Source organism: Balaenoptera borealis (genome assembly GCF_965194805.1).
Source record: "Balaenoptera borealis genome assembly, chromosome: 5".
Classification (NCBI taxonomy): domain Eukaryota; kingdom Metazoa; phylum Chordata; class Mammalia; order Artiodactyla; family Balaenopteridae; genus Balaenoptera; species Balaenoptera borealis.
The window spans coordinates 29,721,291-29,745,447 of record NC_138862.1 but is presented as its reverse complement, the minus strand read 5'-3'; the positions used below and the strand labels follow the sequence as shown (position 1 = coordinate 29,745,447).

At 37.6% G+C, this 24,157-nt stretch overlaps 3 protein-coding genes across 4 annotated transcripts in view; 2 read left to right on the top strand and 1 right to left on the bottom strand.

Moving 5' to 3' along the window:
* LIPI (lipase I) overlaps positions 1-179 on the bottom strand; it is a 100,165-nt gene extending 99,986 nt beyond the window's left edge. The window contains exon 1 of the mRNA XM_082391948.1: positions 78-179. The gene's annotated coding sequence lies outside the window, so the exon portion shown is untranslated. The remainder of the gene's footprint in view (positions 1-77) is intronic.
* A 62-nt stretch (positions 180-241) lies between these two features.
* RBM11 (RNA binding motif protein 11) lies at positions 242-13,138 on the top strand. Of its 2 annotated transcripts, none has more exons than XM_082391982.1 (5): positions 242-361; positions 3,842-4,004; positions 5,345-5,417; positions 9,761-9,857; positions 12,231-13,138. In XM_082391982.1, the coding sequence occupies exons 1-5, from the start codon at positions 266-268 to the stop codon at positions 12,513-12,515; spliced, it is 714 nt and encodes a 237-aa protein (XP_082248108.1). In that variant the 5' UTR covers positions 242-265; the 3' UTR covers positions 12,516-13,138. The 2 variants fall into 2 exon arrangements, with proteins under 2 accessions (XP_082248108.1, XP_082248109.1); XM_082391983.1 differs by having other exon boundaries at positions 12,204-13,138.
* Positions 13,139-15,072: 1,934 nt separating this feature from the next.
* The window catches only part of LOC309628661 (multidrug resistance-associated protein 1-like), a 114,352-nt gene continuing 105,267 nt past the window's right edge, over positions 15,073-24,157 (top strand). The window contains exon 1 of the mRNA XM_082391885.1: positions 15,073-15,146. The gene's annotated coding sequence lies outside the window, so the exon portion shown is untranslated. The remainder of the gene's footprint in view (positions 15,147-24,157) is intronic.

Genomic DNA, 24,157 nt, shown 5'->3' with positions numbered 1-24,157 from the left:
GCCCTGGGAAATGAAGGAACCTCCATAAGCAAGAGGTCAAGGCCCCTTGCACACTAATCTTACTTATTCTCACTCACTCTCCCAAGGTCCCAGCCGGATCCGGGGCGTGGCGAAGGCGCGCTGGGCGGTTACCACGGGGTGCTGGGGGCGGGGCGCCGCAGCCTCGCTCCGCCCCTTGCGCGCTTACTCTCGTAGCCGGCTCAGCTGGTGAGGAGAGGGGGCGTGGTCTCGAGGACCTCCTCCGTTCTTCGGCCGAGGCGAAGGCATGTTCCCTGCTCAGGAGGAAGCCGACAGGACGGTGTTTGTGGGAAATTTAGAGGCCCGAGTGCGGGAAGAGATTCTTTACGAGCTGTTCCTTCAGGTACTGTCGGCGGGGAAGGGGTGGCTGAGGGGCGGGGCGCGTCGAGCCGGAAGCGCAGCCAGAGGGGCGGGCCGCACCTGAACCATCCGGAGCCCGGCCCTCTTCCCTCCCCGTCCTGTGCCTTGGTTTTAATTTAGTTCCGCTTTGGCGCACCTGTCTCCAGGTGAGCAACTGGGTAGTGAAGTGACAGAGTGCGCCCCTTCCCCATCCCTTCCGCATCCTATCCCCACTGCAGAGTCCTGGGGTGAGCAGTGCCTGGGCCCCCTTCAACCCCCAGCCCTGAGTAAGGGCTTTTCAGAGGCTGCCTGGGCCTTGAGTGTGTTCAGGCGAAACACAAAACAGCCCTGTCGCTGTCTTGCTTCAGGTAATAAGCACCTCACCCGTTACATCCCGCGAAATGAGAGGAATACATTTTAACATGTTTCCATATACATTACTTATTCCCCCCAAGCCCTTTTACACGGCAAGTATTTTTACTCCAGAATGATAAATGAGATTTGAAATGATCTGGGCAGCCAAATCATGACTGTGACCAATTGATTCCCTGGCCAGTTCCCTTTATTTCATACCAAGAGGATCTTATGAAAACTCTTCCAGACCTGGTACCTCCAGGATTAAAACTCCTGTCTCCTGTAAACACTCACCTACTGTATACACATAGGTCTCACTTGCTAAAGAGATGTCTTCATTCAGCCATTCATTTAACCATTTAATGATCTACAATTATGTGACCAACAGTAAGTAAGGTGCTGGACATACAAATTTAAGAGACAGCCCTTGGTCTTCCTAAAAGTAGACATTTCAAATTAATTACCATGATCTAAGATAATCTGCAAAAAAGAGGGACACATAGTATAGAAAAGTTGTTTAGAGTGTGAATTCTGATGTCAGCAATGTGACTTTGGCCAAGTAAGTGAATAGCTCAGTGCCCAGTTTCCTCAAATGTCAACGGGAGTAATAGTATCCACAATATGATGTGGTGTGAAGATTGAATAAGCTAATCCAGATAAAACAAAACTGAACCTGGCCCTTACTAAGTGTTTGCTGCTGCTGCCACTACTAATATCACTACTATTACTATCAGTAATACTACTGATACTAACATCAAGAGAAATCAAGAGTGACTTCCTCGTATCAGAATAAGGGCAAGTTCAAAGGGAACAATAGCAAAACTAAATATCAAAGGCTAAGTATGAGTACCAGAGGTGAAAGGGGTTCTTTATGTAGTTTCTGAAAGGCTCTACCTTCATCTCTGAACTAAAGCGCCCCTCTGTTAATTACAGATACACACAATTTGATAGAATTTCCTCCAGGAACTCAGTTTCCTTTCCTGGACATAAAACATTTTTATTATTTGAAAAATATTGTTGATTTTAAGGCTTTTATTCTTATTCTTCTAACTTGCCATCTTTTTTAAACTCACCCTTTTTAATCTACTCTAATACTTGTCTTTACCTATGGTTATTTTTTCTCCCAGTATTATTGAAACTTATCATTCTAACTTAAAAAAAGAAAAGGGGAGGGGGGAAGGAAGGTAGGGAGAGAGGGAGGAAGGTGAGGAAGGAGGGGGAGAGAGAGAGAAAGAAAGAAAACTTACAGTTCTTTTTCTCCAGGAGGCTTCTTTCATGTTGAGCCAACAAAAAAGGAGCAGAGGGGACTGATGAGGGGAATGGGATAGGCATGAAGGCCCCCATGCACATATATTATTTCTAGTCAGTAGGGACTGGATCTATATCAGTTGTATGTGGATCTACAAGATAGATAGGTAGATCTCATTGTTAATAATTTCTCCCTAAACAAAATGTTCATCTCTTTTAACAGTTCAGACAACCAAGCATACGTTTTTATTTTTGCCTAAGCTCTTCTGTATTCTAGAAGAATTTGCTAAAGTGAGGTATCTTTTAGGAAGGCTTCAACCCAGCAAAAGTTAGCAGATCTTGACAACTGACCACACTGTTTATGTGTTTCATTCTGTTTTAAAGAGACTAAAAAGTTTTGATGTGATTGTTGCTACTAGCAAGCCTTCTTGTTGGACTTTATCTTTAAAAATGCACTGGCATAGTTTTGAATTTGTGAAACTCAAAGCATGTAAGCACATTCTGTCCATTTGCAATTTCATATATTTAATATCAGCAGTAGAAAAGTACTGATTAAAACTGATTTATTTTATTACTATATATAGTTATCCTTTTTACTGGTTTCTTTCAAATTTCTGCTTATCCTTGGAAGAGTGGAAATCAGTTTCAATATCTTTGTACTTTTAACCAAGAAATACTGAAGTAGAGATTTCAAGGGGAAAGATAATGAATTCAGTTTCAAATATGTTGAGTTTGAACCACAATCACATGGAGGTCTCTAGGAGACTGTCTCCATGAATGAGGCATGAGTGGGCAAAATAGATTTGTTGATGCGGTGGCTCTTGAAGACAGAAGGGAGGGTGAGCTACTCTCTGGGAAAGCAGAGAATAAAAAAAGAAAGATTGAATCTTAAAATACAGCATCATTTTGAAGACGATAATTAACATTTTTCTTTAGACTAAAAGCAATTTCTTAATATACTTATCCAACTCAACAGAGATCAGTAATCAATCATTAAAGTGCAATGGAAAACTATGAGCCCTTCACCATTAACTCTTAGCTATTGTGAGTCTTGGTGAGCACTTCCTCAAATCACTATCATGGTGGAGAGGTAACATTCTTTTGGTTGTAATTAACACATTTTACAATAGTTGGCTCTGCTTTTTTACTCTGTATTGCTAATTATAGGTTTTATTATCAATAAAATCTGAATATTTTCAATTTATTTTATTTTATTCTATTTTAATAATACACCATGGAGTAATATTCTCCTGTTGTTGGATTTACAGCCTTCCTCATTTTTCATTCTTATAAATAATGCACCTAACTAAAAGTGTTAAACATATTAAAACATTTTTCCCTTTGGGAACATTTACCAAATGCGATTACCAGATCAAAATACAGTTTCTATATAGATCAAAAATTTAGTTTCTCCTGTGAAAATGTTTTATCTTGTCAGAAAAAATTAGGCTTTGATGTAATGTTACCAGTTTCTTTATGATAAGTCAAAGAACATTGGGTTTGTCATTTCAATTATTTTTGAGTTATACACTGTTAATATGTGTGGAGACAAAGTAGTATTTTAACCTTAGATTTAAATGCACTCTAAATTGTTTTGTTAGACCTAACATAAGGGTAACATATCTTTCCTTTTAAGATTTGGAACTATTACCTAAAATTTCCTGATCTTAACACCATAAATGTTTTTTGATGAGCCAGAAAAATGCCAAGAAAGTGTGATGAAGTATGATATTTATTGTTAGGAAAATACATTATTAACAGAGCTACATAAAGCTGTTATTGCTTACAGATTTTTTTTTAGTCTAAAGTTGAGTATACTTGATTTTCTCAGTGTAAAAAAATCTTTAGATTTATGAGAAAATAATTTTTAAGTTTCTTACAGGCTGGGCCATTAACCAAAGTGACTATCTGCAAAGACAGAGAAGGAAAGCCGAAGTCTTTTGGGTTTGTCTGCTTTAAACACCCAGAATCGGTGTCTTATGCCATAGCTTTGCTGAATGGAATTCGTTTATATGGAAGACCAATTAACGTGCAGTATCGATTTGGTAGGTTTTGTCACTGATGAATCTTCCGAGTGTGTTTTGTTGGTGGGGCTGTTCCCAGAGGTGTAAACATTTTTGTTTTCTATATTTTAGCCTAAGACCAAAAGAGTGCCCCTGTAGTCTCTTAAAATTTCTCAGAACACATTCATAATGTTATGCAATTAGTTAATATTACCAATTAGGTTGCCAACTCTATAGCATCTTTTCTGTATTAAAATTTTAAATGTTCTATTTTAATGTCAGCCAGCAAATAGCTATGATAGTTGCTACTGGCTGTTAAAAACTAAACAAATCTAAATGAACTGGGGACACACAGCTCTAGCTTCTATATAGCAAGGCTATTTGCTGATCTTCTTGTCAGTGGTATCAAATATCTACTATTTGGAAGATAGGGTGGGTGCCTAGTCCTTCTCCTGGTGTTACCATGCTATACATATCACCCTGGATCTGAGTCCCTGTAAAAGCAGCTGGCCAAAGGCTGACCCTTAATGGAAGAAAGCTTCCTGACGTGAACGGCCTCAAACGCCTTCTCCTGCTACACGTCAAGAACTGATCATCTTTGATTAGATGCCCAGAGAACATTGTACTATTGCTCTAGCCCTTTCATAGTTTGAGGGACTGATAGAGGCAATGCTTATGCTTTTGCGGCAATGTTTGCAATGCTTATGTTGCCTACCTCCCCTAATGATTCAGGTTTATTGATGTATCTCTTGTTTGTTTGGTTTTTATTCTTCTTGCTATACTAAAAAAAATAAATAAGAATAAATAAATAAGAATAAGAAAACAATGCCTTGTTGCAAAGGAAAAGCATAACTTTGCATTTCGTTTTGTTTTATTTAGTCTTTGCAAAGATAATTAATTGGTTGCATCATGCTCTCACGTACTGTCCTGTTAACTCATCCTGACTGGTAAAATGGGCCAGGCCATAATGTGTTCTGACACATCCCCAGCCAGCTGCTCATTATCCTCTGTCAGGTTGCATTCACTTTTGTCAGTACAGTTTAGAGAACTCATGCCTTCTACACAGGAGGCAAATAACACTGATTATTTGCCATTTTTAGTTTCCAGGTGTGTATTTGACATTTTTTCCAGGTGTGTAGAACCAAATAGCATCACCTGTCTTATATGGCCCCATGTCAACATAATTCTTTTCTACACCCATTGCTTTGGACAAAGCTTGGTTATAATTCAGTCATTTATAGTGATGTAAACAACCTATAAATATTACTTGGGAGATCAAAGATATATTCATGTATCTTATATGGAATTTTTTTAAATGGTTTAATGTGAGAACTCCAAAAACTTGTACCATGAGGTAATCTGTTATTCTGTTTCTTTTAAAGGGAGCTCTCGCTCTTGTGATCCAGCTAACCAAAGTTTTGAGAGCTGTGTTAAGATAAATTCACACAGCTACAGGTAATTAAAAATATATTTTTCATAAAGGTAAAGCAAATAAATATGGTCTCACACCAGGAAGGGTTTTTATATATTCTGGACTACTGTAAAACCTTACTATTTAGACATAGGATAATATTAAGGAATTCATTTTTCCTGAAAACATGAAAAACGACAGAAAATGTTTTCGTTTAAAGTTCAGTCAATGTTTTCTGCAATAGGTGGGAGAGATATATATTTGTGGCATTCTTTATAGGTTACTGCGTACTTTTCATAACTGTTAAATCACTTAAGCATCCAGAGTCTCATTGCGATGGATCACAGAGACACTATTATCCATATTTTATACTTGAATAAACATAGAGATGCAAAAGTTAACTAATTGCCAAGGGCACAAAGATGAAAAAGTGATAGTTGCTAGGCTTAAAATTAAGCCTTCTGACATTAAGCCACTCTACTGTTTATTTTACTATTTTTAAAAACTTCTCTATGGTAATTTTCAAAATATTCTCAAGTTTTGTGTAGGCTCATTTCTCGATGCAATGGTAGCCTGCAAGGACACTCTCAGTTCAGCTATATCAAAGGTCGTGGAACAGAAATTCTCCCAAATCAAATTAACATGCTCAAATAGCACTATTTAGTAAAGCAATTTAAAAGATACAGTCAAAAGCAAAAGGAAAGGGGCTTCCCTGGTGGCGCAGTGGTTGAAGATCTGCCTGCCAATGCAGGGGACACGGGTTCGAGCCCTGGTCTGGGAAGATCCCACATGCCGCGGAGTGACAAGGCCTGTGAGCCACAATTGCTGAGCCCGCGCGTCTGGAGCCTGTGCTCTGCAACAAGAGAGGCCGCGATAGTGAGAGGCCCGTGCACCACGATGAAGAGTGGCCCCCACTTGCCGCAACTAGAAAAAGCCCTCGCACAGAAACGAAGACCCAACACAGCCATAAATAAGTAAATAAATAAATAAATAAATAAATAAAATTAAAAAAATAAAAGCAAAAGGAAAGATACTGGATAGTGAAAAGCAAAAGGAAAGATAGTGGATAGTTAGCATAAAGGGGCGGAAGGAGCATACTAGCTGAGTTCTGATTACACTAATATTCATATGCCCTGTTTCTCTCTGCTGCATCAACCTTCCCCACTGATAGTGTGGTCATGAACCCTAGAGTTGAGGTTTGAGTAAGGAATTCCATTCAGATAGAAAGTTCCTGGAGCTAGTCTCACTCACTTGCTCTCTCAGAAAGACATAGGGGCAAATACACCTGGCTACGGAAGGAGCTAGATGCTCACAGGTTCTGAGTTTCTTAGGCAGAACAAAAACAAGAAGAGCAGAATGACTGTTAGCCCATAGGTGCCATGATAAGGACTAGGTATTTCCTTCCCTTTCTTTCTATGAGTAACAATCTTATTTGTTCCATCATATTTTCTATCCGATCTATCTGTGGCATCTCTTAAAACATACTAACTTATTTATTATGCATATTTAATATATATTATGAATTCTGCCTGTGTCTCCCAAGTCACTTGCTTATTCTGTTTCTAACACAGTTTCATTGCTATCTCATAAACTCATATTAGCTGAGTTCTGGCTACACTAATATTCGTAGACCCTGTTTCTCTCTCTGCTGCATCAGCTTCATCAGTGTAGCTTACTTAAAGGCTACCCTAAGCATTTCTTGTGTTTCATCCATCCCTGTTGTTTTCTTGCTTTCTGTAGCAGAACTGAGTATTCTCCAGTAGGCTAACAACAGTTGAACCTCCCATGCCTGCTAATTATATCAGCCCTCCTAGGCATGGAAGAGTGGCCTCTTAGAACTGACAATTTCCCAGTCTTATCTTTAGGAGAAGTACTGCACTCCAAGTATAACACGGTGTGCTTCACGTCTTCATTCTCCCCCACGTTTCGGTATCAGTGAAATAGAGACAAAATAGGTACTGAAACCAGACTGCCTGAATTTGAATCCTGCCTCTGTCACTTTATTAACCTTGGACAAATTATCACACTGTACCCCGTCTCTAAAATGAGGATAATACCTCAGAAGGTTATTGTGAGAATCAAATTTTATAATAAATTCAAGGTATTTAAAATACTGAGCACATAGCAAGTATCCAGAAAATACTTTCAGCGAATGTTAGCAAAAAGGGGTAGTGATTCACTTCCTTCATATGAGAGGAACTATGGACTCATGAATTGAGCCATGTATGTAATATAAAAGCTTCCCCTCTTCTTCTAGTGGGAAAAGATACCTCTTTTTTCTCAGGAGTTTGGAAAAAAACAAGCTGTTGCTAGGTTTGGGGCAGAAGAAGAAAGACTAGATAAACAACTAGGAGATGGCAGTAACTCGCATTCTCTACTTATGTTTGATGTACTTTTAATCATCACAAATTCTAGGGTAGAAGATCAGAAATATGTGTATATTCCATAATACTCCACTTCACTGGTTGTACCTTATTCTTCTAGTATGTGCTACATTATAAAGGAAGAATGGGAAAAGGTTATCATGTTCTAGAAGTGTTGTGCAGAGAAAAATGGTGCACTTGTTATACCCTATAGTCTTTCTTGGAAATGGGTTTTTGTGCCTGTTATTGCCTCTTAGGCAATAAATAGTTCTGTTTTTAATAAATAGTTCCTGTATTAGCGTGCTAAGGCTACCATTAAAAGTACTGCAAACAGAGTGCTTAAACACAGAAATGAATTGTCTCACAGTTCTGAAGCCTCAAAGTCCAAGATCAAGGTGTCTGCTAGATTTCTTTATGAGGGCTGTGAGAAAGAATCTGTCCTGTGCCTCTCTCGTAGCTTCTCCCGGTTTGTTGGCAATCTTTGATATTCCTTGGCTTGTACAAGCATCACCCAGCTCTCTGCCTTCATCTTCATATGGTGTTCTCCCTGTGTGCATCCGTCTCCAAATTTCCCCTTTTGATTATAATAAGTAAGGGTACCTGTTTAGCCCATCCTACTCCAGTATGACCTCCTCTTAGCTAATTACATCTGCAACAACACTATTTCCAAATAAGGTCACATTCTGAACTATTGGGGGTTAGGACTTCAACATATAAATTTTGAGTTGACATGGTTCAACTCACAGCTCCTCCCAGTTTACATGTGATTCCTCTGTGGAGACAACTATGCATGCCCTGAGATTCACATAGGAAAGATAGTGGTTTTAGAAAGTCTGCAGCTGTTTTCGGTGCTAATCTCACCACCTCTGTTACTGGGTTGTATCTTCCCCACTCTATAACTTCATTGCACTTTTTATCTTGTTTCTTTTCCATCACTTACCCCACACACATGTTCCAATCTCCTTGAACTCTACCTCCAAATCATGCTGTTACATTTTCTCCCCTTCCTCTCACTGAAAAATTATCCTTCGCATCCTTACCTCCTGTTCACTTCTTAACCCCATTGTTATGTGGAAGTTGTTCTTTTAAAGGTTATCAGGAACCTTCTGATCAACAATTGAGTAGCTTTGATGCTTACCCAGTTTACTGTTCTGTAACACCCGACACTAAGTATTTCCTTAATGAAATGTATCTTCCACTGGCTTCTGTGATACTACTCTCACCACTTACCAATGCCTATCAATCTGACTGCTTCCTGTTGTTCTCCTGCCCTTGCCTTTGCCTCCACCTGCCTGTATTAATTTCACCCTTCCCCACAGTAAACTTCCTGTCCTAAGATTAGTAGTATTAGCATTAAAATTGTGGAATACAATGGAGCAAGTAGACTAATGACTAGCTGTAGAGTCTAGTCAGTATGCGTACCATTGGAATTTATTAGACATCTCCATAGAAGCAAATATTACATGTATAAATAAAACTTTAGGACACTACTGCTTTTAAATTAGGGATTGGTATTGTTTTAAATAGTGTGTGGAAGAAATCAGCAAATATGTGTTCATGTCAACATAAGAAGACCATTTAGGAAAGAACATAATTTTTGTAGTTAAACGTGAAGATTCCTTCAAAAATAAACTGAGAAAATTTCTACCTTTCTTTTGCTTTTTTTTTTTTTGTAGAAGATTGAATGCACCCTTGGTGATTATTAATGACTGGCTTTGCTTTCTTCATATCTAAGTGTTCTTTGTCTTTATACAACTATAACATTGATTAACATTTTCCTATCAGAAAGCCAAATGTGACTCTAAATATTGAGATTTCAATATGTAGCAATTAGTAAGACTTGCAGTACTGCTGTGTCACTACATTATCAGTGTAATAATGATCGTGTGTTTAAAGTTATCCTAATTGAGTTCTTTTAGAGAAGCTCTTTTTTTTAAATTATGAAGACCTATCTTATTTTAAGAATAAAGGACATTTATGCATAGGAATTTTAACTTTGTGTTGCTTCTTTTACATCCCCCAAGAAATGAAGAAGTCGTGGGCAGAACTTCCTTTCCCATGCAGTTCTCTCCAATTAATAATGCAGCTTTACCTCAGGAATATCTTTTCTTTCCGAAGATGGTAAGTTTTATATGCCTTTGGTTCAATATATAGCATGATACAAACTATAAAGAACATGAAAACTGCTTGGAACTTAAGCTGCTCAAATCTAAACCTAGAATGAAGGCAGCAGCTGCCCTGGGTTCTATGCCCCAATGGCAGTCTGCTCTAATGCAATCATCTGAAATCCTACACATAGTACGTAAGCAAACAGCCAGTGTGTCAACAGAAAAGGAGCAGGTGCTAGTGATGATACACTGTGGTACAAGTAAAATTTGACTATAGAGTTCTCATTTAAATTGATACAGCCACTGTATAAAACAGTATGGAGATTCCTTAAAAAACTAAAAAATAGAACTACCGTATGACCCAGAAATCCCACTACTGGGCATATACCCATAACCCATGTACCCCAATGTTCATTGCAGCACTATTTACAATAGCCAGGACATGGACACAACCTAAATGTCCATCTACAGATGAATGGATAAAGAAGATGTGGCACATATATACAATGGACTATTACTCAGCCATAAAAGGAAATGAAATTGGGTCATTTGTAGAGATGTGGATGGACCTAGAGTCTGTCATACAGAGTGAAGTAAGTCAGAAAGAGAAAAACAAATGTCGTATATTAACGCATATATGTGGAATCTAGAAAAATGGTACAGATAAACCTATTTGCAGGGCAGGAATAGAAGTGCAAACGTAGAGAATGGACACATGGACACAGAGGGGGAAGGAGAGGGTGGGATCAATTGGGAGATTAGGTTTGACATAAATACAGTACCATGTGTAAAACAGATAGCTAGTGGGAACCTGCTGTATAGCACAGGGAGCTCAGCTCGGTGCTCTGTGATGACTTAGATGGGTGGGATGGAGGGGAAGGAAGGTCCAAGAGGGAGGGGATGTATGTATACATATAGCTGATTCACTTCATTGTACAGCAGAAACTAACACAGCATTGTAAAGCAATTATACTCCAATAAAAAAATGTGGAAAAAAAATGACTATTTTAGAAGATATGTTTTTAGAATCGAATAATTTCATTTAGTGAAACATTTTGGTAGAATGTAATCATCAATCACAAATATATTGCTTTTGGACATGGATATTTTTAAAAGTAAATTTCTTCTTTTAACTAAAGGCAAAGATTCTCAACTGGTCGAGTAAACTACATTATTTCCAAAGACTCTCAAAAATATGGTTCTGGCCTAGAAATCATAATGATGGTCTATATTGTTAAATGGGAACTTATGAAAATTTTTTCTTCTAACTCCTCATTTTATACATAATAAAATTGAGGTTCAGAGGTATTAATCAACAAGCCCAAGATTATACAACTTGTTAATAAAAGATGTGGGACTATAACACAGGTATTCTGATTCACAGGATGTGATTTCTTGCAAACATCCAACATACATGTGAGCTTCAGATTTTTCAAATAGCCATTTTCACTTTGCAAACATAAGGAAAACTGATAATTTAACTTTTAGAAAAAACTTTTCTTAGTTATAGTGAGATATTAATAAAACAGCCAGTTCTTACCTAAAACTATCAATATCTTCTTTCTGGCATTTTTTTTTAATCTTTGATGAGATGAGAAATACACTTACACACACACACACACAAGATCATGTTTTCTCTATTAATCTTTAATCTACTTTGAGTGAAAAACTAGTTTAAAAACAATGAAGTGTGTATCTTAACAATTGAAAACTGCTGTACAATATGGTGGCCATCAGCCATCCATAAGGAGCTGAGTTTTAAATTTTAATTAATTAAAATTTAAATTTAAAAACAGAGACTTGATTCAGTTATTGTAAAACTTTTAAGTATGTTTGAAAGAACTTGGGTAGTATATCTACTTTTTCAACTAAATTTTATGTAATCTAAATTCAGATGAAGTATTTTCAATGAAAATTTACCATCCAAATTAAATATGCTGTAAAAGGCACACCAAATTTCAAAGACTTAGTATAAAAAAAGTAAAATATCTCTAACAATTTTTATATTGGTTACTTGTTGAAATGATAATATTTTGGATATTTGGGGATAAATAAATTACATTATTTAACTGCACCTGTTTCATTTTTATTTTCATATTGTGGCTACTAGAAGATTTAAAACTACATACGTGGCTTACATTATATTTCGATAGGACAGCACTAATCTGTATTGCAGTAAGCTGTACACTACCTTGAATCTTTATGTTAACCATTTAAGGAAACTACCATATCCCTAGTATGAAAAGTCACTGTCCTTCTTATACCAGCTCATGGTTTGGTTTGCTTGTAGTTATTTGTGTAATGAATGTAAACTGTTAACTTTTTTTTTTTTTTTAACTCTGTGGGCTTGTTTTGGTAGATGAATGTTTGTGGGTTTTTTCCACAGCAGTGGCATGCATATAATCCAGCACTGCAGCTTCCTTACTATGAGATGACAGCACCACTTCCTAATAGCACTTCTGTGTCTTCCTCACTGAATTGTGTTCCAGATCTAGAGGCTGGACCCAGCTCTTATGAATGGGCTCACCAACAACCAAGTGACTCTGACCTTTATCAGATGAATAAACGCAAGAGGCAAAAACAAACCAGTGATAGTGATAGTAGCACAGAAAACAATAGAGGAAATGAATATAGCCAAAATTTCCGAAAGTGTAAGAAAAAAAGATACTAGTATTTACATTCTAATGAAATGTATCTACGCTGGTCTTCATTCTCTTAAAAGAAAAGAAAAATCAGTATTCCACTAAATGACCAATTCCATGGCTTTCTTGTCTTCTTTGAAATATATAATAATATGACATCTGATTTGCTATTCAATTTTTGTCTTGAATGACAAAAACTTAAAAATAATATAGTGTGCTTTTTGTATTTGTAATGGTGTTGTTACCAAGAAATGCACTTTGAGTTGTTATATTTTAGTATTATAATGAACTTGCACTAAACTATTAATCAAAAGTCACTTACTGAGCACTTATGGATAAGGCACCATGCTCTTCTAGACTGTCGCCTGTAACCCTCAGCTGTAAATAGGCTGAGATGAGAAGTGGAGTGGTCAATTTTCTGAATGAAACTGGTGTAAATATTTGAGTTGCATGTTTTACCTAAGAAAACAGAATAAGCAGAGTTTAGTTTCCTCTATTACTAATACTTAATTTTTTATGTCTAAATATGTTATCTCCGAGCCTTATTCTCATACACGTTTATTTAATAAAATGATGTATCACAGTGATACCAAAGGAAAGATGATTATCACATGGCTAGTTTTTGGTCCTTCCCTTTTCATATGATTGTATATGTATAAATATGTATATGTATATGTATATATATGTATAAATATGTATAAATAGGAATACCTGCCTTTAGTTGGCTATGTCATTATTTATTATCCACCTCTTTTGCCAACTGGGTTTGAGAGGGTGTATTCGACACATTTAAATCTTGGCAATGAATAATAAATGGAATGATATTTCATTAATGTATGATATTTAATGTTTATCATCAAATCAAGTTTCCTATTTCTGAATCATTTATTTGCAGAAGGTAATTAGACTACATGTAAAATTAATGATTTATTTGGATGAGTTTGTTAACTTTGTAGCTCATCATAAACTAGAATGATGAAAATATTTATTTATTAAAGCTAATTGAAAGGATCTCACAACTTCATTGGGGGTTAACCACCCAAATCAATAGGAAAAGCCATTCTTTGATATTTCTTTTGCATGTTGCATAGCACTTTATAGGTATTTATTATTTAAAATAATAAAAATATTTTTAACAAAATGAGTAACTGAATTTAACTTTTGTTTATAAATATACAATGCAGTAGTGTTTTAAATATAAATATTAGTCTATTTCCATCTGATCAACATGAAAAACTAAATTCTGCTTGATGTAGCTTGACCTATATAACTTCATGTTCCTGAATATTCAAACTAAAAAAGATGACCTTTTTTTTTTAAATTCACACTTTTGCAATTTGGAATCATACCAGAGGAAAAATATCTTTCTATGTAAATAGGAAATAATATATATTTAAACACATTAACTTCACCTCAGCCTTTCCTTCAACTCTTAAACCTTACAGTTTCCCTAAGGCCCAAATTATCTCATTGTGATTGACATTATAGGGAATATATATATAAGAAATATCTTAGCAAGTAAGGGTGGCATATTTTTTAAAAAAATTATCTTGAAATATTGTTACATGAACTAAAATCTTAGTTGCAAGTAATTCTTGCAACTTCTTCCATCACAGGCAGGAATTATCTGGATATCAACTCTACCAAGTCAACCAATTTGAACCAAGCAGAAGGCAAATTCACCTATCTCCATTGGTGTATTTTGTTATTAGAAAATATAAAATTTTCCTTAAAAAGGTTAATATCATCTACAATCCTGTGTGATTTTAAATTTTCAATTTTCCCAGTGTTATATCTTTGAGTTAAAAATTATTTAAATTATTTTCCTTCAGTATTTAAATTATCTTTCCAATTTTAATTCTCCACTCTCAAAATCTATTTATTTAAGTATATATGTACACATTCTACTTCAAATGCTAGAAGCTTGGAATTTGTGAACAATCATGTTTTTAGTCTCATTCACTACTTTATTTTGTAAATGAGTTTCTGTAATATTGAAAAACAAGGCAGTTGAAGAACAAGACGGAAATTACATTTAAAGTTGGTCAAAAAGATGAATGCAGAACACACCCTTGAAATCTTTGCTGAAATGACACGTCCTGAGGTATGGTTTCAAATGTATTGCTGTTAAAACGAGTATATCACCTTTGAAATATTAGCATGAAATGCAGCTATAATAAGATAATAACTAATTTATTGTAACATGATTATTATAAAATTCTGATGTAATAATGTTTTTGGTAACAGTTTAATGAAAGAAACAGCGTTAAGAATTATTACCGTTCCTTTAGCACCGTCCAGGTGCTGGGGCATTGTACACTGACGTGTAGTCAACCCCTTCCTTTGTATGGCTAGGATAATAACTGATGGGTGATTAGAGAGTGAGATCTCTCCCTCTTGCCAGTACTTCCAAAGCGGCATCCCCAGACCTTTTTCTCCTGTGCCTACAGAGCATACCTGGGTGTCTCATTAGCACTGCAATTCAACACTTTAAATTTTACCCTAATTTTTTTCTCTCCAGATATTTTCTTCTTTGACCAACTTGGGCCAATATTCTACTATGGACCAGTTGCTGGCAGGTTTCGACAATTGTTGACCTCGTTTCAGTGACTTAACAGAGAGCTGTTCAGTCCCTCTTAGCCCACTTGCATGCTTCAATGGTAAGGAAGCACTCTTGATGTCAGACACTTAGAGAAATGAAAATAGGCCCATTTATCAGGATGGTGAACAAAATGAAAAGATAGATGTGACACTGGTTGTTCAGCTTCATCTCAATTTAAACATATTTAAGAGCTGGGTGTATTCTCCCTCAGGGTGGATGTGGCCTGTGGCAGATGTGATTTCAGTAGCTATTCCCGGAGAAAGACTTGGCTGTTTGGTTCCCAGTCTTCCCTCTCTCTAGGAAGGGGCGGAAGGCTGGAGGAGTAGAGTTACCTCCTATAATATCATCCTAAAGAACCGATGGCACACCAACTGCAGCCACTCTGGTCTGTGTTCAAAGCTCAGGAGCTTTAGAGTGTCCATATCCTACCACTATTTTCTATTTCTGTACATCCCAGTAAAGCTAGTTAAATCAGAATTGAGTTTGTCTCTCATTAATTTACGTACCATCAAGAAAAGTAAATTGATAGCATGGGTGTGATGTTGGTGAAAAATGAGCACTAATATATAAATCTCTATAGAAATCACATTTAACTTCAGAAAGCTCAGAAAAACCTCTTTTTAACAAAGATGATATCTACATCTATACCTCAAGCCCACAAAAGTTCAGTGAGCACAGCCTTTCCAGTCTGCACTAAGCAATATTTGCTGAGGTGGTTAGTGATGATGTTTTTCTGCCCAATCAGGATGAGCTCTATGAGGTCACATGTCCCCCCAGCTAACTGTGGGCTAAGTCTCTTTATTCCCAGTCATGCCCAACCTGCAAAAATTACTTCATGTACATGCAGAAACTACCTTAGCAAGTGAGACAAGTGATCTATTATCTGGTTCCTGGTAAAACTTACTTTCGAGCTTCCAGTACTACCTTGTTACATTATCAACAGGTTATATATTGATTAAGAAACACACAAGCTACTTGCATTGTAATTAGACAACATAACCAATAGGTAAGGATACTAATATATTTCCTGTGTTATAAAGTCTGGGAAGGATTGAGCCCAAAAAGCCTGTATAGTATCTACTGCAAGGAACCTGGATCTAACAGTAATTGGCACAGCTACTTGACCTTGCTTGAGGAGCTTAATAAATGAAAACATTTTTAGATGCATACTGTTGATCAGTCCAGCACACTAGTTGAATCCTAATAATTAATGTCTTTGCTTCTATTTTTAAATGAGAGAAATGGTAATATCCTGGATAGAAAAACAGCCCTCATCTCAGCCACCTATCCCAGCCTGAAAGTATCTTCGTTATTCTATTCCATCTCCAAGTCAATCACAAGTGAAACATTGCAGACTCTCCTGCATGCCAATCAAAACCCTGGGAGTTACTCTAGACAATTTTCTTCACTTTGTTTCTAAGTGGTTATTAGCTCCTCATTGTGAATTTGTCCAGGTTCTGTTCATTTCCTGCTGGGAGTTTTCATTAAGCAAACCAATCAACAATGAATGAATATCATTCTAAACAGAGATTTTGGTGCTGAGGTTACATCACTGAAAGAGTGTGGTCCCAACATTCCAGGAGCATGTGGTCTACTAGCATAGCTTGACAGGTAATTTCAGGATAACATTATAATATATATATATAACATATATATAACATGTAAACACACACTGCAGTGGGAGTGCATGAGAGTCTCCATTCCTCAAGAAAATAAATCACGGGAGGACGGAGACTTGCCTGCTCATCCAACTGCATTATTTTAGACGTGCTTCTTTATATCAGAGAGATTTTCAGTTAAGACATAAATTCAAAGATTTCTATGTTCTGAGGCCTCTGGATTTAGGGCAGTTGTGTCTTTGGAATATCTGTGTACTGCATTCCACAAAGGCTTTAGAATTCCTTCCTTCCGAGCGCCTAGTTCTACTTTAGCCCACTTAGCTTTTGAAGGGAAGTCTTCTCTGGCTCCTATCAAGTCCTAAATATCAGCCAAGAAATGGCTCCAATTGGGCCATTTCTTGATCATTTGGAGGAGGGCCTGGGAGGGGGTCTGGCTGTTTATATACTCAGTGAAGAGGATTTTCTCCAAGGGGCCACCTGGCTTGTCATATGACTCTAATATAATCAGAGGTGGGAAGGACACTCTTTGGTAGCCCTATGAGTGGGATTGTGGATGGCCACCCGTCTTTCTATTGCTAGTTCTTCTCTGGATGTAGTAGGATCTCCAGAAAGTGGGGGTGAAAAGGGTTTTGTAATTTAGAAAGTCAGCTGCTGTACAGGATTCATTAATTCTTTGTGGTGGGGATACAGGGAACCTGCATAATGGGGATTTCATAGGAAGGCTTGAGGCTGGTTGGGCCTGATTGTTTTAGGCCTGATTATAGAGTCACCGAAAGTAGGTGGAATCAAAAGGGATGGTAAAATGAGCCTTGCTGTGCATCTCTGGGGCTTCAGCTAGAGCTACTTCTTGGTTGACAGTAGTCATGTGAATGACTTGACTGCCTCATGTTTTGAGGTCAGTTTTAATAGCCTCCTATAATTGTTGTAAGGAAAGAGAGGTTAAAGCAGGTGGTTAGGTGGTCAAGAGATTTTCTGGGGAAGCCAGAGAAGTTTGGGGGATTAAAAGAATTGGTTGAAGAAGTGGGGCTGGGTTTGGAAGCAGGTAGATTTGGGACAGGGGTCCAGAGATCTAAAAGATCTTCTGGGGGGTCAGGAACAGGGAACTGGGGCTAAAGGTGAGTATAGGAGGGAGGCAGAGGAGAATTTATGGTGAACTTAAATTTTTGTCCTAAGTCTGACTTCTGCTGTTTGATTTTGTTAAGGGAATCTTTTAAGCCAGCCGTAATACTTTTTTGTGACCTGCTTTCAATTTGATCCTCCCAGAGGTACCAAGAGGGTATTTGTTTAGGCTGAGAGCTCTCTATAAATCCCCTTAAATATGAAAGTTTTATAAATCATAGGACCCATTGTCTGGCCACTGACACTTAGGATCTGCATAAGTATACCTGTTCAAATGTAACACAAACCAATAAGTATCTTTTTGGGAAGACCTGGAGGTAACCTTCCAGGCTTAGAATATGATTTAACTATGTACACGAGAGGTGTCCCTGAAGAGGGCACAGAAAATGCAGCCTCCATAATCCAAAGTCACTCCCAAATATAGCTGGAAAGAAGGAGAACAAGTTGCTACCGGCAGTAAGAATGGTACTCCAGTCTCCCACAAAAGTGAGACACCTCTAATCAGGAACCATCTAATCCATGATTCCGGATGGGCAGTACTGAGAAAGGAATCTCAACACTACAAAGGCAGTGAGATAGGAAAGGTTTTAGATTAGACAGTCCCCTGAGAGCTGATAATGGTACCTCGTGTCTCAGAACCCTGACCTGACAGTCAACCTCATCCAGGCACAGACCCTATAATCTGCACCTCCAGCAGGCAGAAAATGGTTCTGACCATTCTCAAGAGAGAATGCTCTTTTCTGGAGCTAGGCCAAGCTCTCAGAACACAAAATCAAGATGGAAGGAGAGCCTCATCCAGTTTTATAGGTGACTCACAGAAAAGTTTGTCCAAGTGAACAGCAGTCCAGTGAGAATCGCAAACTCACTGGCCTATGAGGCCAGCTCAAACAACAGATTTATAAAACCTATGCCTGTATTCAACCCTATGATTCTCATTCTTATGAAAAACACTTTTAGACGGCACAATACAAAACAGTAACACAAAAGACAACGACAAATGGACACAATGATTATCCCTGGGAAAGACTAATCCAAACCAAGAATCACAATACCCAGAGAACTAGTTCTAGCCAAAAAGTTTTTTTCTTGTAAATCTAAATTATGGATATTTCCCTTTTTAAAAGTCAAGGGAAAGTTCTTATTGCCCTCACTTAATTGGACACTTAGCAGAGACCCAAGACTGGTAAGAAAGCTTACTTTCTCTGGCTTGGTTGGAGGTTTCAAAATCTCAACTGCAGGGACTTCCCTGTCGGTCCAGTGGTTAAGACTTTGCCTTCCAATGCAGGGGGTGCGGGTTCGATCCCTGGTCAGGGAGCTAAGATCCCACATGCCTCGGGGCCAAAAAACCAAAACATAAAACAGAAGCAATATTGTAACAAATTCAATAAAGACTTCAAAAATGGTCCACATCGAAATGGAGCTAGAGACTGTCATACAGAGTGAAGTAAGTCAGAAGGAGAAAAACACATAACGTATATTAACGCATATATGTGGAATCTGGTACAGATGGTACAGGTAAACCTGTTTGCAAGGCAGAAATAGAGACACAGACATAGAGAACAAATGTATGGACACCAGGAGGGGAAAGGGGGAGAGGGATGAATGGGGAGATTGGGGTTGACACATATACACTAATATGTATAAAACAGATAACTAATGAGAACCTGCTGCATAGCACAGGGAACTCTACATAGTGCTCTGTGGTGACCTTGACCTAAATGGGAAGGAAATCCAAAAAAAAGAGAGGATATATGTATACATATGGCTGATTCACTTCGCTGTACAGTAGGAACTAACACAACATTGTAAAACAACTATACCCCAATTTAAAAAAAACAAAAAAACAAAATCTCAACTTTAGCCTCCAGAGTGAGTGGGGAGCCTGGAATACCCCATCCTCATTACCAGAACTGTTGGGAGAAAACAGTTCCTCTATCAACTTATGTCCAAGTGGGTGGGGACCTGTGAATTAATTAACAACATACAGATCAACAAGATGTATTGGAGTTCTCTAGAGAAACAGAACCAATAGGATTGGTTGGTTGATTGATTGATTGTAAGGAATTGTCTCACATGATATGGAGGCTGACAGGATCTGCGGTAGGCAAGCTGGAGGTTCAGGGGAGCCAGTGAAGTTGTTCCAGTCCAACTCAATGCCTGAGAGTCAGGAGAGCCAATGGTGTGCTTCCAGTCTGAAGGACGTTAAAAAACCAATGTCCCAGCTTCAAAGCTGCCAGGCAGGAGCAATTCCCGCTTATTCAGGGAAAAGTCAACCTTTTGTTCTACTCAGGACTGTACCAGATTGGTTGAGGATAACCTACATGAGGGAGAGCAATCTGCTTTACTCCATCAATTTAAATATTAGACTCATCCAAAAACACCCTCCCAGAAATACCCAGAATAATGTTTGACAAAATATCTGGGCACCCTGTGGCCCAGTCAAGTTGATACATAAAATTAACCATCACATAGGAGCAAAGTTTGATCCACATGCATGTGGGAACACTCTAAGGAGGGGTTCCCCAAATTGCCAGAGGTCATGGTTTATACACCAGTTTAACAAAAGGGGAGGGGTGGTTTAGAGCTTCAGTGGGAAAGTATAGAAGTTTCTATCAGGCTTGTTTACACAATTTTTCATCCAGGTGCTGGGGGCAGTCTCCTTCTGGGCTGGAAGCTCCCCCAAAGCGGAGTTTATGGCAGTTGAACTCTCACATTCCAGTGCTAAGGATCAGTCTTCTCCCAAACAGGAAACTCCTTCAGAGAGGGCATTATGGCTCTGCTCAAGTCAGTAAGGGGAAGTTTAGATAAGGTTTCTTTCTGAGGCTGCTGTTTGTTCAGATGTTTTCAGTTTAAAGTAATCCTTATACCATTCTGGTGGGTGGTTGGTCCCTTTATTAGCAAATTCACTTGTCTGTTTATATTTATGTAAGGATCCTGATACTACATTTTGAAAAAAATTAGTCTTTCTTAAGTGGCAAAATTCAGTAACCCTTAAATTCTGTTTATTATGAGCTAAGGCGTTTTGGACTCAACTAACACATGCCTCTGTATGCATGGCCAGACATTTTTTAATTGTTCAAATGTCTGTACAGCACTTGGTCTGAAAAATTGTCATCTTTTTTTAACCAGAGATTCTTAAATGATTATATTGCTTTAAAATTGAATTAAAATCGCCTGGGCTTAAAACATTACCCCTAGGTAGTAGCAAAGCTCAAGGCCATACAACCAGATTTTGGATGGCAGATCAGATCAGCCATTTGCCCCAACTTGCCCTAACTCAGAATATGTGCACAAAGATAGAATCTGATTAAAATAAACATCATACCCAGGAAACAAGAAGATAAGAAATTCCAAATGTCAGCCTGTGGGTTGTATGTGAACATAAGAGAGAGGCAGTTACATGCCATTACTTTGATGAAAGTCTCAGATCTGTCTTTATCACAAATTGGTACCACCTCCAGCTTCTGCCCACAGATTATCCAGCTGCCCATGCAGCAGGTTCTTCCCTCCTTGTCCTCCATCAAAGTAGGACTAAGACAATCGTTCTGGTCCACTGTACCACAGAAGTAATTGGGAACCTTATGAAAGAATTGTGCAGTTTACCATAATGTACTTTTCTGAAGAACACTGAAGATAAATTCACTGAACTGCTTCAAAGAACTAAATCTTCAGGCAATAGCAGAAGAGAACATCAATCAAACTTTGTTTACTACAGGAGATGTTCATTACTTGATTTGGGGAGTATGAATGAATGAATGGGTGAATGATTAATGAATGAAGGAATAAGGGACTGAAGCTGTAAGAAGCTAATAATCTGAATAACTATTACTTATTCAGGCTGCTGTGTGCCAGACATTAGTCCTGAGAAAAACAGCTGTAAATGAGGAAGCTGAAGTTTAATTGCCCAAAAATGCACATCTTTTTTCAGCAGAGAAAAGCTAGGATATAAGTGTCATGGGACCTGTTCCAGGACTCTAAATATACTACCACACTATTGGTACTAAAGATTTACTTGCAGGATCCATAATAACTGATTGGTGCTTTTAAATGGAAATTTGTTAACAGCTATCATAATTACCTCTTGCTAGAATTGATTTCATTATCACTTCTCCTAGATATAAACCTGGACCTAATGGTCAGTGTGACTAAAAATGAGGCTCTGTGTAAAGACTCTGCCTTAACTTAGTATAAATTTCAAATCTATTAAGGTTACTTTGGGTAAATTAAATGGAGGCTTTCCTGCAAATATTCTTTGGAAGAGAACCATTTTATGACAAAACTGCTTTTTCATTCTTTGATCCCCTAATTTTCCTATTTTAGTCCCATATTTCCTGAAGTTTCAATTCTTTTTTCTCCACATAACATTCACCACTGAGAATAAACATGAGAAATTTTAAAAGAGATAGTGGAGTGTGTGTGTGTGTGTGTGTGTGTGTGTGTGTGTGTGGATGGGTGTCTGTGTTTAAGAGTTATCAGTATCAAAAAAATCAAACAAAAAACAGAAATTAAAAGAATTTTTAATGCAAGACAACACCTCCTACAAAGATGAATGATGATGAAATGACATACTTCACTTTTAATTTTTGCTTGGTTAGTTTTTATGTCACTTGCTTAAAGAAACCTAAACTTGAGGCATATTGACTGTATCGAAATTTGAAAGAAAGGTACAATATAAAGCAGGATTGTTGTCTGGAGAGAGTAGCCAGCTCCCTGACAAGAGGACTTACAAGGTGGAATTGTTAAATTTAATACAAAGAGCAGTCTATGAAGAGTCTGTTCCTCCATTTCAAAGTTCAGAAACCTGATTATATCTGCACACCTATTGTGGATTGACTCACTTTAAATAATCTCATTGAAATACCAATTCCCCACCACCATGATCCACACTATAGCAGCCAAAGGACACTGGTTCCTCAGTCATGAATGTTTGAAGCAGCTAAATATACAAAACCCAAGCCTAGCCAATCAGAGCCTCTTGGTGCCTTCAACTTCTGGCCAAAAGGGCTTGATCAGAATTGGCACCCAATCCAGGATGGCTCAATCATGGTCTCTTCCTCTGGAAAAGACAACAGGGAAAGAGAAGGAATGGCTGTATTCAGAAAATGTAAATTCAGGAGATGTCTGTAGCCGTTTTTCATCTTGTGTATAAGAAAAACAGATAAAGTCCTTTACAGAAGAGAATAACATAGATATGCAGAGAAAAGCAGAAACAAAAGAAAGTAATAAAGGCATTTGAGACCATGGTTCAAATAATCTACCTAAGAATCTGTAGTTTTACAATAAATTCCCTCTCTTTGCTTAGGTCTTTGATTTAGATTCTAAATAATATACTCCTTAAATCCAAGCATTTATTGTAACATAAGGATCATAGGTCGAGCTAGTAGTGATCTCTGTGTCAAAATCCAATCTGTTACTTAGGGTAAGTGGCTTAACACATCTTATTTTGGTTTTCTCTTTAGAAAGATGATGGTAATCTATGTTTCTATCAGCAGTATTAGTCACTTCTGGCTGCTATGTCAAATTACCATAGACTGGGTGTCTTATAAATAAATAAAATTTATTTCTCATAGTTCTGGAGGATGGACATCCAGGGTGTTCTCTAGTGAGAACTCTCTTCCAGATTGTAGGCAGTGACCTTCTCATTGTATCCTCACATGGCAGAGAGCAGAGAGGTGAGGCAAGCTTTCACATGACTCTTAGAAGGGCACTAATCCCATTCAGGAGGGTTCCACCCTCGTGACCTCATCTAGTCCTAATTACTTCCCAAAGGTTACACCTCCTAATACCATGACATTAAGAGGTCCAGTTTCAACATATGAATTCTAGAAGAACACAAACATTCATCTATGACAATGTAAGATGATAGCTCATTTTCCAACAATCTTACCCTCACTAGGTATTTAATTTCTTTTATAATTGCCAATCTCTAATAAGCCAAGTATGTTATCTTGTTATTGTTGTTACTTTATTATAAATGAAATTTATGAGGAAAAAGAGGGTGAATATTTTATTTTAATTATTGATAACTTCCTGGTCTGTGTAAATGAAGTTCTTTGTCCATTTTGTCTAGTGGGGACTCATATTTTTCTTAATTTTCTTAGTTATTTTAAGTGGATCCTTTATGAAAGGAATACTAACCATTGCATTCATAGTTGTTACAAATGTACTTTCCCTGTTTGTCAAGTCTTGTTTGGGGACCTTTGAACTGAAGAATTTACAATTTGTTCTCAAGTCTGTCGTTTTTTCCTTTGTGGTACCTTCTTTGGGTGTCAGGAAGGCTTTTTCATTATTAAATTATGTGACTTTTTCCAGCTTTACCTCTGGCATGTTA